This window comes from Phoenix dactylifera, chromosome 8, assembly GCF_009389715.1.
Source record: "Phoenix dactylifera cultivar Barhee BC4 chromosome 8, palm_55x_up_171113_PBpolish2nd_filt_p, whole genome shotgun sequence".
Lineage (NCBI taxonomy): Eukaryota > Viridiplantae > Streptophyta > Magnoliopsida > Arecales > Arecaceae > Phoenix > Phoenix dactylifera.
This window is the reverse complement of record NC_052399.1, coordinates 10,121,698-10,135,631: the sequence shown is the minus strand read 5'-3', so window position 1 is coordinate 10,135,631 and position 13,934 is coordinate 10,121,698. Positions and strand designations below refer to the sequence as shown.

At 39.5% G+C, this 13,934-nt stretch overlaps 1 protein-coding gene across 6 annotated transcripts; it reads left to right on the top strand.

Moving 5' to 3' along the window:
* Positions 1-2,457: 2,457 nt before the first annotated feature.
* On the top strand, positions 2,458-12,906 carry LOC103701546 (metacaspase-1-like). 6 transcript variants are annotated; one of them, XM_039128909.1, is made up of 8 exons: positions 2,458-2,815; positions 3,752-3,837; positions 4,168-4,860; positions 5,865-6,195; positions 7,289-7,409; positions 8,870-8,914; positions 9,124-9,315; positions 12,678-12,906. In XM_039128909.1, exons 3-8 carry the CDS (start codon positions 4,449-4,451, stop codon positions 12,735-12,737), a joined length of 1,161 nt encoding a protein of 386 aa, XP_038984837.1. In that variant the 5' UTR covers positions 2,458-2,815; positions 3,752-3,837; positions 4,168-4,448; the 3' UTR covers positions 12,738-12,906. The 6 variants fall into 6 exon arrangements, with proteins under 6 accessions (XP_038984837.1, XP_038984835.1, XP_038984834.1 ...); XM_039128907.1 differs by having other exon boundaries at positions 3,104-3,837; XM_039128906.1 differs by having other exon boundaries at positions 3,098-3,837.
* Positions 12,907-13,934: the final 1,028 nt, after the last annotated feature.

Sequence of the window (13,934 nt, the reverse complement as noted above, 5' to 3'; positions counted from 1 at the left end):
TCGGCCGGACCGGTTCCCACCTCTAGATACCAACCCTTCTTGATATATGTAATTCTAAACCTTGGCGAAGGTAAATTTGGATCTAGATCGTTCATATATCTACCAAGAAACGTCATTAATTTGATAAGTTGGCACCTTCAAATGTTAGACGTTCAACAAGTTGGCCTTTCAATATTTGTATGTGACGTTTTCTTTAATAATTAGGAATTGGCTACCCATTAATGTTTACTGTTGTATATGGTGAGAGAGTGATGTCATGGTAGACTTGATGAATTAGGTATACTTCTCAATGCATTTACTCTTGCGGTTGGCAGCTATTGTTGTAGCCTACGATGTTTCCTTCTTTAGGCATTAGTCTCATGTTGATTCAATTAAAAAAATAAGCAGCTATCTGTGGAAGGTTATAAAGTAAAACAAATACCACAACGTAGTTGACTTGGGCTTTAAAATAAAAAAGGGATTAAGGGAGAACGAGGGATCAGTAGCATATACTCCCTCAATCAAAATATATTTTTCTCTACAGCTTCTATAGACATTTGATTGCATTGACCAAAACACGAGAAACGTGAGAGACCAGAAAACATAGTCGACACAAGTTCCAGCCGGCTGCTAAACGGTGGGCTGGACTTGACCCTGGGAGAGAAAAAAAACGGATTGGAATGCCGCATTCAGATTTAATTTTTCGTTTATTTTCCCAATTCGGAAACCAAACCACCACTGCTTGACTTCATCTCCTACAGTTCAGCCGTGGATTTATTTAGCCATAGAACCTATTAAATGCCATTTAAAAAAACTTTTATCTGCATAAAATATCATGAAAAATAAAAGACTTCTACCATATAAAATAATAAATACCGCAAAGATTTTGTTGTAGTGTGTGTGTGTATATATATGCATACTGCAGGGATCGGTAGGGTCAAATGATTCGCATATGTATACAGTAATTCACAAAATTATAATTAATTTTGAAGTTTTTTGAGTGTTATTGATCGCTTTAGGTGATTCACTTCTTTGCTTGCTTTTCATATAGTATATTGATGTCTATTTTTTTTTTTATAGATACTAATTGTGCGATGAATTCATTATCTTCATGTAAAAAACAAGTCAATTTTTTCTTCTTAATTTTGAACCGTTCTTTTTTAAATCATTCTTGAATGCTTAAACATTTGGTTATTATTTTTTTTTCTTCAAATAGTCAACTTGCAATAGGATGTAAAATAATATAATCAGACATCAAGGTTGATAAAACAATTTGCAACGAGCAGTTCCTAGAGCTAAATATGTATCATGTGATGCAAACATGTCATGTTCATCACAGTCTACATCCTGATGGGCCCAAATGAATCAAAGCCACAAATTATTTCAAATATTTGAAATATCATTTTTAAAGCACCTAACAACCGTGCAATTTAATACTCGTCTCGTTGCATCGCAAATTAATAAGGTTGGTGTTAAGACTCAATAAGAGCCTAACAAGCCAAGATCAATTTTAGGGTTTGGAGGAGTTCAGATATAGAATAATTTGAAAGGTATATATAAAAATGGTAAATTTAAAGAATAAATATATAATAAACTATATTATAGAGGTATATATACAAAATACCATTTTTTAAGAACTACGATAAGTCTGTTTATCCACACAAAAAAAAAGAACTAAGATGAGGTTGTTGTTAGGTATTGACTTTATCCACCATTTGTTTATATTTGCAGCAACATGAATAAGTTAATTAATCAAGTTTATAGCAGTTTTGATGCATAGAATTGCTGAATGAATAGATAATCAAAGTTATGCATGCCCATAAAAATTGTAATTAAAATTTTTTATCATCGAACCTAAACAAAATTGGTCGTTGTAAGATATAGCATGACTTCCATGTCCATGTACTAAAAAGAAGAAAAAAAAAATCACTATCGATTCATCCAAATGACACTATTGTTAATTCTCACACGAATAAGTTGTTCGAGTAAAAAGCTAATATGGCAATCTCTAAATAAAAATTTCTTATGCACATTAATTTATTTGTCATGAATTAAGTAAAATGGAATTAAAACATAAATAGCAGTGCTATGTTTTTTTGTTCATATTTAGAGCAATGCTATTTTTCACTATCATGCACATGCATATGCATCAAACACACATGCAAGCATGTATTCACAAACGTTCAATTTAATAGAAGCTGTATTAATTGATGAGCGAACCCCCCGGTTTACTCCCGGCGGTTCACAAAAAAAAAAAAAAACGGGTCGAGTTCCTTCACCTGGGCTCTAAACTGGGATCCAAGCCAGCCCGACCGTGTCCTTCATCCCAAACCTTTTAACAGCAGTTATAAATCCAGCCCAACCCAAACTCATCTCCAGGCCCGTGCCTAAATCCGGGCCGGGCCTCTCTTCGGTCGCCACTTTGTTGGAACCTGGACGAAGAGAAGGCATAAAAAGGAGCGATGAAATGCCCCTCTGCTTTCCCTTCAACGCCATGAATGGCAACGAGAGCTCCAAGCCCTAACCCCTGGGTTCCTCGCCCTCTTCCTTCTTTTCTCCCATCCAACCACTCGATCGGCGGATTCCTTCTCTCTTCCTCGCCTTCGCTCCGCATCTCCGCTAGAAACTATGGGGACGAGGGCTTGGATTCCGGGGTTTCTTCCCCTGTTGGCCCTCGAAGCGGCGTCGCTGCCGGGAGGCGACGCCCTCGGGTCCGTATCCGCCGGCGGGTCTCTGCCCCGGGGTCTCCTCCGGCAACTCGATCCTCGGTGATCAGAATTCGTGCGCTGCCATGGATTTCCCGCCCCGTAAGCAGCAATCGAGCAACGTCATCGTGGTAATTCCCCAATTTTATGCCCTCTCTGTGTCTTCTAGAGAGAAATTAGGCCCGATTTATTGCATTATTTTGGAAGAAATATCGAGATTTTTATGCATATGGTTACATCTCTCGTCCATGGCATGATCCAGTCTCGTGTTCATTAGATAGATGGTAAAACGATAATGAAAACCGCAAACATGTTTTTTTCTTTTCTGCAAATAGTTTGAAGGGTTCGGATGATTATTATATTAGGTTTTGAAGAATAAAAAATGAGATCTTAATAAGAGTTAACCGGTGAAGACGCAGAAAGATCGAGGTTTTCTCCGAGGAAGAAGTTTGTTTGAGAAAAGCCAAATAGTAAGAGAGTTTAACGACCAAGATACGGCTTATGGATGGAGAGAACGCGGATTAATTATGTGGTGATTGTGTGGAGCCGCAGACATTTTACCGTTAAAATGTAACCTTGATGTTTGAAAATTTGCAAGGCTGTTTAAAATGCTGCTATCCTTGTCTTGATCGATACATGTTCAGACAACAGGAATTATCAAAAATCATTTTGTTTAACTGGAAGACTGGACGACTGCAAGTTGATAACAGTATTCCGTCCGAGTAAAAAAGCTGATAATGCACTAGAATTCGGAATTATGCCATACACTTTCAGCTTCCCTCTTTGAAATAATGATACATTTATTCTGCATGGGACCTTTTCTTGGCATTAACCCCGAGTCACTGGATCCAAGTTCACTGGAAGTAGCTATTGGCTCATCAAGCTTTGCCGAGTTTGATGAAAAGACTAACGGGAAAAAATGTCCATATTCTTGGGCGTGGACCCCAGAGAAGTTGCTGCAGAGAATACGTACCTTGCTCTGGCTACTTTTTTTTCTTTTCTTCTGCTTTCCAGTTACTGTACTTTCTTCTTCGGAACATTAATGCATGTGTAAATTGTGCATGGAGGCGGCACATGAATCTGTGCAGAAGAAGCAAAGGTGCAATGAATGCAAAGACATGGGCTACCACATCACAAGCATCAGCATCCATTGGTGAGGGGAGATAAGAACCACAAATAAATTTGTTTTTTATTTGTTACATTTGTTATGGGATGCAATAATTTTTGTATCAGCCTCCCTGTTCAAAGTAGATGATTCATGATCACCTGTTACATTTTGTTCTTGCATGACTTGATAATTTGAATTCTCCTAATTAATAGGGTAAAAGATAGAAACTACTTGTTTAGGATGCTGGACATGTCTTTTGCCGTACAATTTAAGGATCTATTACTTCCAAATTCTCAATTAGTTATGCTTCCATGATCAGGGTGGACTCACCTGATGGTAGAATATCTAGTAATATCAGCAATTTTTGTTGATCAGGTGGTTTTGAAGATGGCAAAGGGAAGCAAGCAACTTCTACCATGCCATCAAGTGGTTGATGCAAATCACCGTGCACAGGGCATTTCTTGAACCTACCCCAATTTCGGGTTAGTGCTCTAGAAAAAAAAGTAGGGAGAATCTAATTCCCCACTTGACCCCTTTCTGGCTTTCGGTTCTGTGGGAATAAAGGTTAGAACGGGAAGGAAGAAGAGACTCGGACTGCATCCAAAGAGAGCTAGCTCCGGAGAAGGCGGTGGGAACGAGAGAAGAAGAGAAATTCTATGGGAGGGAAGAGCAGGACCGCGAGGTGCAGCAGGTGCGGCGTCCAACTGGTGGTGCCGCCGTTTGCCCGGACCATCCGATGCGCCCTGTGCCATGGTATCACCAATGTTGGGCCTCGCCATGACCCGGTCCGGCAAGCGGTCGGCTTTGTGAGATCCATGGTCAATTCCTTAAATCCCCTGTCGAGCTATGCATCCGGCGGGTCCTCCATGAACAACAACAACAACTCTCTGTGGAATTTGCCACCAAGCTATCCTCAGGTGCAGGGGAAGAAGAGGGCGCTTCTGATCGGAGTGAGCTATACGATGAGGCGGTATGAGCTCAAGGGGACGGTGAACGATGTGAACTGCATGAGGTACTTGCTGTGCGAGAGGTTCGGGTTCCCGAGGGAATGCATCCTGGTTCTCACAGGTATGGAAATCCTTGCTGGGGCTCTCTGTTTGAGCTGCTTAGGTGCTAAGGTTTTAGAGATGGAAGCAGTTTACATGCACTTGAGGTATATGTTGCTACCCTGCATGAACCATGCGTCAAATTCAAATTCCTTATATGATGCCGGCAGGTGATGAAGTTGAGGATGGAAGATAAGAATGAGCAACTTTCATCTGAGCTTGCGTCAAAAATCTGGGGCAAGTTCAACTCATGCAGGGAAGTATCAGAGTACTGCTGCCTCAGTTGCATATAAACTGCACCACCTGCAGATTCCGATTTTTTTTTTTGTTTGGACTATAATAGATGAATTATACCGTCCTAATACGAATACATCCAATAAGATCAGAAAACAATAAATTTTGAAGCGCTCTAGGCGGCTCCTTTTCTCTAACCTACAAAGTGCCTCCAGAGTAACTAGCCACATACGAAACCATCCTGTCGCGGCTCTATGCTTGGTCTGGAGCGGTGGTTAAACAAATAAAATAAAATGGGATAAAAACTATAGCTAGTAATATGGTAAGATGTGATGGATTTTTGTGTGAGAATCCTGAATCCTAATGCTAGTTGCATATATCTTGTACTATTTTGTTACGGTTGCGTATCCAACCCTCGTTCCACTTTATCCTGTGGTTATAAGTTGCATTCTATTTGCCAAACTATAGTCGCATAAAACTTCTTTCACATTCTTCTATTAATTACAAAGAATGGCTGAAACATTTTAACGTATCATATCACCAAGGGGTCAACTTTCAGACAAGTATTATTTGGATACGTGGACATCCTATCCATATTTGACATCCCATACACAGGTGAGAAACACAGCTTGAAGCCTCTAATTTAATCCAAGTGAAGAGGAGATAAAAATTGAGAAACATTTCCCCGGAGTAGCAGACATGTCGCGGATATCGTAACAATAGGAAGCGATCATCTTCGTGATATCTTCCATCGGCCGCTGCTCGAAGTAATCGTTCCTTGTCAAATGGCAGAGGAGGAGCGGGACCCGTGGCGGAAACCGACGAAGGAGAGCGTGAGGATGGCGATGAGGTGGCTGGTGATGGGGTGCGGGGCGGGGGACTCGCTGGTGTTCCACTTCTCCGGGCACGGCGTCCAGAAGCCGGACACTAACGGCGACGAGGTGGACGGCTACGACGAGGCGCTCTGCCCTCTGGACTTCGAGACCAACGGCCCGATCTTGGACGACGAGATCAACGAGACGCTGGTCCGCCCCCTCCCACGCGGCGCCAAGCTCCACGCCATCGTCGACGCCTGCCACAGCGGCACCGTCCTCGACCTTCCCTACCTCTGCCGCTTCAACAGGTATGCAAGTAACCAGCGCCCTCAATTTTTCTTTCTTTCGCATGTGTTCTGTCAAGTGCCATTCTTGTGAACGATCCAGCTACCTCTTTCTTATTCATGGTTAGTTCGACAATGTTATCCATGTTAGGCTGGCGATTAAACTATCGCATGGGGGAAAACTTCTATCTTGTGATATTCCCTATCACAGGGGTTTGTTGGAATAATTAATACTGAAGGTCAGGTGTAAGGATCGCAAGATGGCATTTATGAGAGAAATTTCAAGTTCGACCTATCTAAGGAGGTTGTAGAGCATGTTTGTCACTTCGTTTGCTTCATTGGGACTAAGGAGGTGTGGACTTGGCTTTGTGGGCCTTGGGAGTGCTGGAAAGAGGCTACTTGGGGCTTACATGGGTCTTGGAGTTAAAAGCATCTTAACAAAACAGTGAACTCCCAATGGAGATTGATGCGGAAGATAGTGCTTAGCACCAAACTTCCATTATTTCTTGCTTCCATTTCTCTGGTTTCCAAAACAATGAATCCTTGCTTCGAACACCTTTGAAGGTTTTCAAAAGACAATTTGAAAACCCCAAAATAGTTACATTGTGCACGGTCCAGTTCGGTATGTTTTTTCTTACTGGGTTTTTCAAGACAAATACCACAAAAAAAAAAATGAAAGCAGTATCAAATGGGCCCTAAGCTTATTGACTTTTTAATAAGGAACTGAGTGCCTTATAATTACTTCTCTTAAAACTTCAGTAACAAGTTCTGAACATTTTCGATAATCACACGCTGGCTGCTGTTAGTAAAGCAAAGAATTGCTGCAACCTGCACTGGCATGTTAAAGGAGTGAATCATCACAGAGTGGAATTATATTATAAGTTGCCATATGCCATATGCAAGATATACCAATATATACTCTATTCTTTAGGTTTTTCACCCCTAAATGTAGCATACATACTTTTACTTGCATTTTGGCAGGTTCAGTTTGTAGGTCTGGCTAGAAATCAGCACCATTACATTCAATTTAGCTGATCTTAGCGTTGCCTGTTTTGTTATGTTGCGACTTTGAACATGTAAATCTGAGTTTTTTAACTGCTTGCTGCTTTTTTGGCAGGGGAGGGTTTTACCAATGGGAGGACCACAGCCCACCGTCAGGTGTTTATAAAGGCACAAGTGGTGGTCTGGCCGTACTAATCAGTGGTTGCGATGATCACCAAACCTCTGCAGATACTAATGTGAGTACTTGATACGACCACTCTCTTCTCATACTGATGGGTGCTCGCAAGTTGTTATTTTTCATTAGTTGAGATCCCATATAAAAATGTTTTATTATATGCTAAGCATTTTCTTTTACTGCTCGTGAAGTGTCGACCAGCGTAATCACAATTAAATACTAACTTTCAAATGCAAGTGTTGTGTATCACCACATGTAATGGTTACAATTTTTTGATGCTCAAATTTTGCTAAAACCATATTTATATGGTCCTGCATTACTGAAATTCTAGAATCTTTATTCTCTTTACAAGTATTTGGCAATGGAAATGAATAACCGCTCTTCATATTGCTAATATTGCTTTGCTGCCTTCTTAACTTTGAATTTCCACTAGTACCATTGATATCTAATTGTTATAGATAAAGGTAGTATGAATGTGGTTAAGAGGTAATTATGTTTCAACTTTAATGTGTTCTTCAATGAGGTCTGGAATGATGTTTGAGGTTTTACAACCTCTAATTTGGTAAAGTTTTGTATTGGTCTTGATGGTAATGTAAACCTTAAAGCTAAACAGTGATTTCATATTGGCTGTCCCCCTTGCATTTCTTGTCCCCTCCTTTTAGCTTCTTTCTCTTCTCTCCTATGCCTCTATTCTCTTTCCTCCTATCAGATCAGGCCTATTGTTCCATCCCTTCTTCTTTTCTTTTCTTTTCTTTTTGTGGGGAAAATGGGTGAAATGCTTCCCCCAATTTATTGAGTATGGAGATTATGTACAAAAGGGAAATACAAGAAAAAGATACAAGGTATCAATTCTTTGGCATAAGTGGAGCGAGATAAGATATAAGTGCTTGATGATTTCCCCTCCTTTTCTCGTTACATAGATTTTGCCAATGCCCTTCTTCTTTCCTTTAAACTGGCAATTTTCTTTTCCATTTGCTTTCCCATTCAATTCAAATTTTCTTTAAGTGTGTCTGGTGATATCTTACAAGACCATGCGATGGCTCTTCATTTTTCCCATTTCCTTCCCCTTTAAAGGGTATGGACTTCTCCATCTTCTAATTTACCTACCATGACTTCCCTATCAGTTGGATTAAACAGATATTTTGAGATTCTACTTATGAAATTAGTAAAAGAGTTGATATAGTATCGTTTATTTATTTGCTTCACTATAGAATGCCTAAATGTTCATTGATTGGGCACAGAGGAGAGTAGTGTGGATAATAAGTTTAGGCAGCTTTGGAGGACAAACGTGGAGAGGCAAATCTATAAATCAAGGAGTTATGTTTTGATGGAATCATTAGGGATCACAAGCACCAGATGTGCTGTACAATAAGAATTTGTTTGCTACAGAAAGTGGAAATTTCTCTTCTCCACTCACATGCTTAAAGTGCAGTTTTTTGTTGATATTTCTTAATAAGCCTTATCTTTTCATTTTTGATGATTTGTTTGTTCTAATGCAAACTCAATGGTCGGTGGGATTAGCAAAAAGGAAAAGTAATGAAACTTCATGCATATTACTTCCAAACAGTAAGTGTTACATATCAAAATTTGTTTCCCAATCAGGTAGCTATCTATTTCTTTTTAATCCTTCAGCGTTTTCATTCAGTTTTGGAACAAGTCTTGTTCATTGCATTTATATTGTAACAGGAGCTATGGTTACTGCTTGACAGAAATTGCTTTGAAGTGGAAATGTGTTTCTTTTCCCTTTTTGGATTAATGTGATTCAACTTCTGCAGGCTTTTGCAGGCTCTGCCTCAACTGGAGCCATGACTTACAGTTTCATTCAAGCTCTGGAATTTGAACCTGGTACTACTTATGGTCGCTTGCTCACTGCCATGAGGTCTGCTATTCGTGATGCCAACACAGGCATCGGAGGTGGCCCAATAGCTTCTCTTTTAAGAAAGGTTTTCAGCTTAGGTTTGACACAGGTATGCTTTTCCAATGAAATGCTCTCCAGTGTTAATTTCATATCTATGCAATGATTTTAGTGCTTCTTTGTTTTCCCTAGAGCTTGCCAAGTCAGTCCACCACAGTGTCACTTCATGTGTCGTCGCGCTTGCTCCATCGGCACTTTAGCAAATCTAGATCGATGTGGATACATGAGAATAGACTTAGGCACCTATTTTACTATGGCAGAAATGAAATTCATGATGCACTTGGAAGTGCCTGTTCCCATTGACAGTTGCCAAAGCAGCAGAATTTTTGCTAGACAAAACATATGCTCTGAATAGGATTAGGATGCAGTATTTCTCCTTTAGTTGTCTCTTATTTACTAGGTTTTAGTCTCAATGGACTTTGAAGAGAGTTGCTTAATGTTCCCCATGCTGTTATGTTTTAATAATATACTGAAGTAGAGCCATGAACTTCAACATTTTATGTGCACTGTTGCTAGTGTTTGTTTGCACCTAGAAACATATTGGGTTTCTACTGGCTATAACATGTAATCACATTATCATGCTAAAAAATCAAAATTCCAACTGAAATAATTAGGACTATCTTGCAATCTCTCTCAGAGTGAATCAGGGGCTACTGGGGCCTCAGGAGATTGGTTATTTCACTGGAGCCATTTTTTTGTATACAACAGTAGCATTAAGATTAGCTCTTTAACATTTCCTTGTATGTTGGCTACCATATGTGTACTTGTAATCTGGTACATTTTTATAGGTAGATGTGAATTGCTATATTTTGTATAAATATTTATTTTCTTCAGAGGAGGTTCATGAACTAAGAGTTGGTGAGGAGGCAATACATAGGAGAAAAAGTTGGTAAATGGAGATGTGGCATGTGAATACTCTTAAGAAATGTTTCGAGGTCTGGCCCTCTTTCAACATAGTTGAACTAGTATCAGGCTGTGTGATGCATGTGGTTTATTAAAAACAAACGAGCATTTGATTGATGGCGTTGATTTTATCAATTATAACTATATAGTGCAAGTTTAGCAAATATACTCTGCTACAGTGACTGTATTTCTTTTTCTTAGTTATTTACGGGATAGCAAATGCGTAGAGTTTGTGCTCACTAAAAGTGGAGTATATTTATGTGGGGTGGTAGGAACAGCCTATCTCTCTCTCTCTCTCTCTCTCTCTCTCTCTCTCTCTCTCTATGAGCAAAGTAGAATGGCCCTAAGAGAACAACAAGGAAGAATACTAGATAGTACCCAAACTCTGTTTATTATAACCATACACTTTGTATCACGGTCTGCTATGCCGGTACCGGGCATCGTACCGGTTACCTGGTGGCACAAGTTGGTATGGGCCTGCGCCGTGCCTAGCCGGGCCTGTACCGACACAGAAGACCGTGGGAGAGAAAGAGAGAGAGAGAGAAGGGGGAGAGAGGGAGCGAGAGGGGAGGCTGGCGGAGGGTGGCGGAGGCCGGTGGAGGGTGGCAGCTGGGTCCCTGTTTCGTTTGAAACAAGAGTTCGGCCATAATTTTTAATTTCGTTTGCCGACTTCACTTAAAAATCACAAATATTTTTAGCGGTCGGACTCCAATTTGGAACAAAATAGAGACCCAGCCGCAATCTCTGCCACTTGCACCAGTGCCGGCCTTCAACGGCCTCCACCACCCTCCGCTGGCTTCTGTCCCTCTCCCTCCCTCCCTCGCTCGCTCTCTCTTTTCTTCTCTTTCTTTCGCCTTCTCCCCCTTCGGCGACGATGTCTCGGTTTCTTTACTGGAACTGTCTCGGTCCGCCGCCAGTATGGCTCCTTGCTCTGTATGTAATATAGAAGGCTGCCATAGTTTGAACGGACTTTGTTTGAGGCTTTGGCATGGGAAACTGATTTTGCAAAATTTTGGGTAGGTATTCGCTCGTATGAAATCTGCTGGTGGTGTTTTAAATTAATATTTATAGCCTACTTTAGAATTACTGACTTGGTGCATAGGATCAGGAATACATTAATTCGTGTGGGTTCATGAAGGAAAAGACATGTTATACATTTATGATAGAAGTGTCACCAATCATATTTCTTTATAAGAAGCAAAAACAAGAAATACCTATATACTAGCCGTAGTAAATACCTCTCAAAATTCGAATCCAAAACCACTTCCCTTGAGAGGGTGCAATTACTAGAGCATAGCCCACTGTGCTAGGAAGCATGGACTGCCATACCGCCTCGAACCATCCGATTCGGGGCATATTGTACTATACTGTACCAGATGAGAATTGGTAGAAAAATCGTATTTCGAGATAAAAAGTGACAAAAATGGCTCAAGAACTATCTCAGTACAGGATACATACCATATCATACAAATTTGTATTGTACTGTCTTGGTACGGTGCCCAATATCGAGATTGGGGACCTTGCTAGGGAGCCTGACTTATCAAAAGATGGAGTGTAGAGTCAATTTCTTTCAGAAAGACAAATATATAGTCACTTCAATAGGAGGATGGCCTTCATCATGCTTATAAATTTTCATGGGACATCACTTTTTGATTTGTTTTAATAATTTTTGTCATAATAGACATAAGACCTTGGCTCGGCTTTCACAATAGTTATATTTGAAATCCTCATCAATGGCTAGATTTAGTGAAGGATCCATGTGTTAAAAACTATTATAGTATTTTTTTTTTGGGGGGGGGGGATCTTAAGATGTATTGAAAAAGCCTTGTGATAGGTGATTTTACGTAATATATGGATATGACTTAATAAATGTTTATATATCTATTAATTCAAAACCATCCTTGAAGTCATGACTTTTTTTTTACTTCAATTCAGAGTTCATGAAACAAATATAAAAAACACTTGGTTTTGAAATTTGGAAATTTTTGAATAGAGATAATGAAAGAAATATGATCTTGGAAATACTAGCATCCAGACACTGATGTACCCACTGGAGATCTGGTAAAATGGAAAATAAGCATTTAAGGCTCATGGTTTGTCCATCTGTGATAATAAGTAGCTAATACCTTCTGAATTTTTTCTTGATACCTTATCATGTGGCTGAAGCACATGCTTGCTTATTTGCCAAATGGCATATTCTTGGTTTTGTCTAGTGCAATAGAATCATGCATTTCATGCTGATAGCTGGTTCTGATATCAGAGTGCATTTATATTGTCCATGATGAGAGAGTTGGCTTTTATTTAAGTTCTGGAACTGACAGGTCATTTTTTTCCCTCATGGCTACATACATTGTTCCTAAGGGATGCAAATATCTGATCTCTTTTGTGGTCGGAGCAAATATCTTATCTTTAGTTGTTGGCTTACTTGGATCTACGGATTTTCATTAGCCTCCGAGTCACTAGTTTCAAATTATTTGACATTTCATGACATGAGTTTAATTGGTTTTGCAGGAGCCTCAGCTGTCTTCTTCAGAGATGTTTGATATTTATCGGAGGCCATTTCTCCTGTAATATTTTCTGTTTTACCAATAGAATATATCACAGTAACACTAAGCAAATTAGTACTTGCATCATGTGCCCCATGTATTGATACTTCACTATTTCTTTTCAACCTTACTGAGTATTTGGATACATATGGTTGTGGCTTGATCACATAAAGTTTGTTTCTATGGTTGTGACATCTGAATTTCCTGAAAGACAACTATATTTCCCATTGGAATGATACTTATATATTCTTAGGAATTAAAAAGTAAACCAAGCTTTAAGAGCCCTAATGGTAGCATCCAGCAATGAAGTATGTTGAGTGACCCATAAATTGTCAGATTACCTAAACAGCCTTTAAGTTTCCAAGCCACTGATTGTAGAGTTTATTCATCAATCGAGATGGCAGAACTGCTCTCTTCTGCTTGAACAAAGGATACTAAGAAAGCAATTTTTTTAGGAACCTTCGCTTCTGTCTCTGGCTTGCTTCTATTTTTGCTCGTAGAGCTAGCAACCAATATTAGCATGACCAAAACCAATTTCTAAATTCTTACACCGAATTCTCCTAAAGTTAATCTTTACAAAACTGTACTTTTTTCATGGGGGTTCAAACTGGGCGAGAAAAGGGAAACTTCATCTGGGAGGGAAAAAGAGAGCAAGTTTTTGAAGCTAGTGCTTGGGGGTTCCCTGAGAGCAGAGAGATGAGATGGAACATAATGGTAAGCCGAATTAGATCTTATTCCTTCTTCTAACATTGATATATTTCATGCAAGTGAATAGACAAAGGCACAAAAGCGACTTACCTTGCATCTCCCAATCCTTCATCTCCTTTATTTCACATATAATGATGAAGTGTACTTGAACATCATTGCTTATCTTAGCTTTGCACCTACAAATCCTTCATCACATTCACTTTACATATCATTACGAGGTGTACTTGAACATCCTTGTTGCATGTCTTTGTTCATGGAGATGATGCCACATAGCTGGTTGGGCCAAAGAGTTACAGGACGAGTAATAATAATAAAAATTAAAGCGCTTCAATGATGAGGAATGTGTTGTGTAGAAGAAATGTAGAACCATACAAGTTAGGTTGTCAGCAAAAATTTTAGTCATCTAAAAACTATTAGTATATTAAAGTCCACCGCACATTCTGTTTTCCATATAGCTCGAGTGAACTGCAATTAGTATGTATACGTATGATAAGTTAATTAATAATCATGATTA

What these genes read in the sequence shown, in the direction of transcription:
- LOC103701546 (XM_026802411.2), top strand. Translation starts at nt 4,449, where the DNA reads ATGGGAGGGAAGAGCAGGACCGCGAGGTGCAGCAGGTGCGGCGTCCAA. An exon ending in TACCTCTGCCGCTTCAACAG is followed by an intron (nt 6,196 to 7,288) that starts GTATGCAAGTAA and finishes CTTTTTTGGCAG; the next exon opens with GGGAGGGTTTTACCAATGGG. An exon ending in TCAGCTTAGGTTTGACACAG is followed by an intron (nt 9,316 to 12,677) that starts GTATGCTTTTCC and finishes TTGGTTTTGCAG; the next exon opens with GAGCCTCAGCTGTCTTCTTC.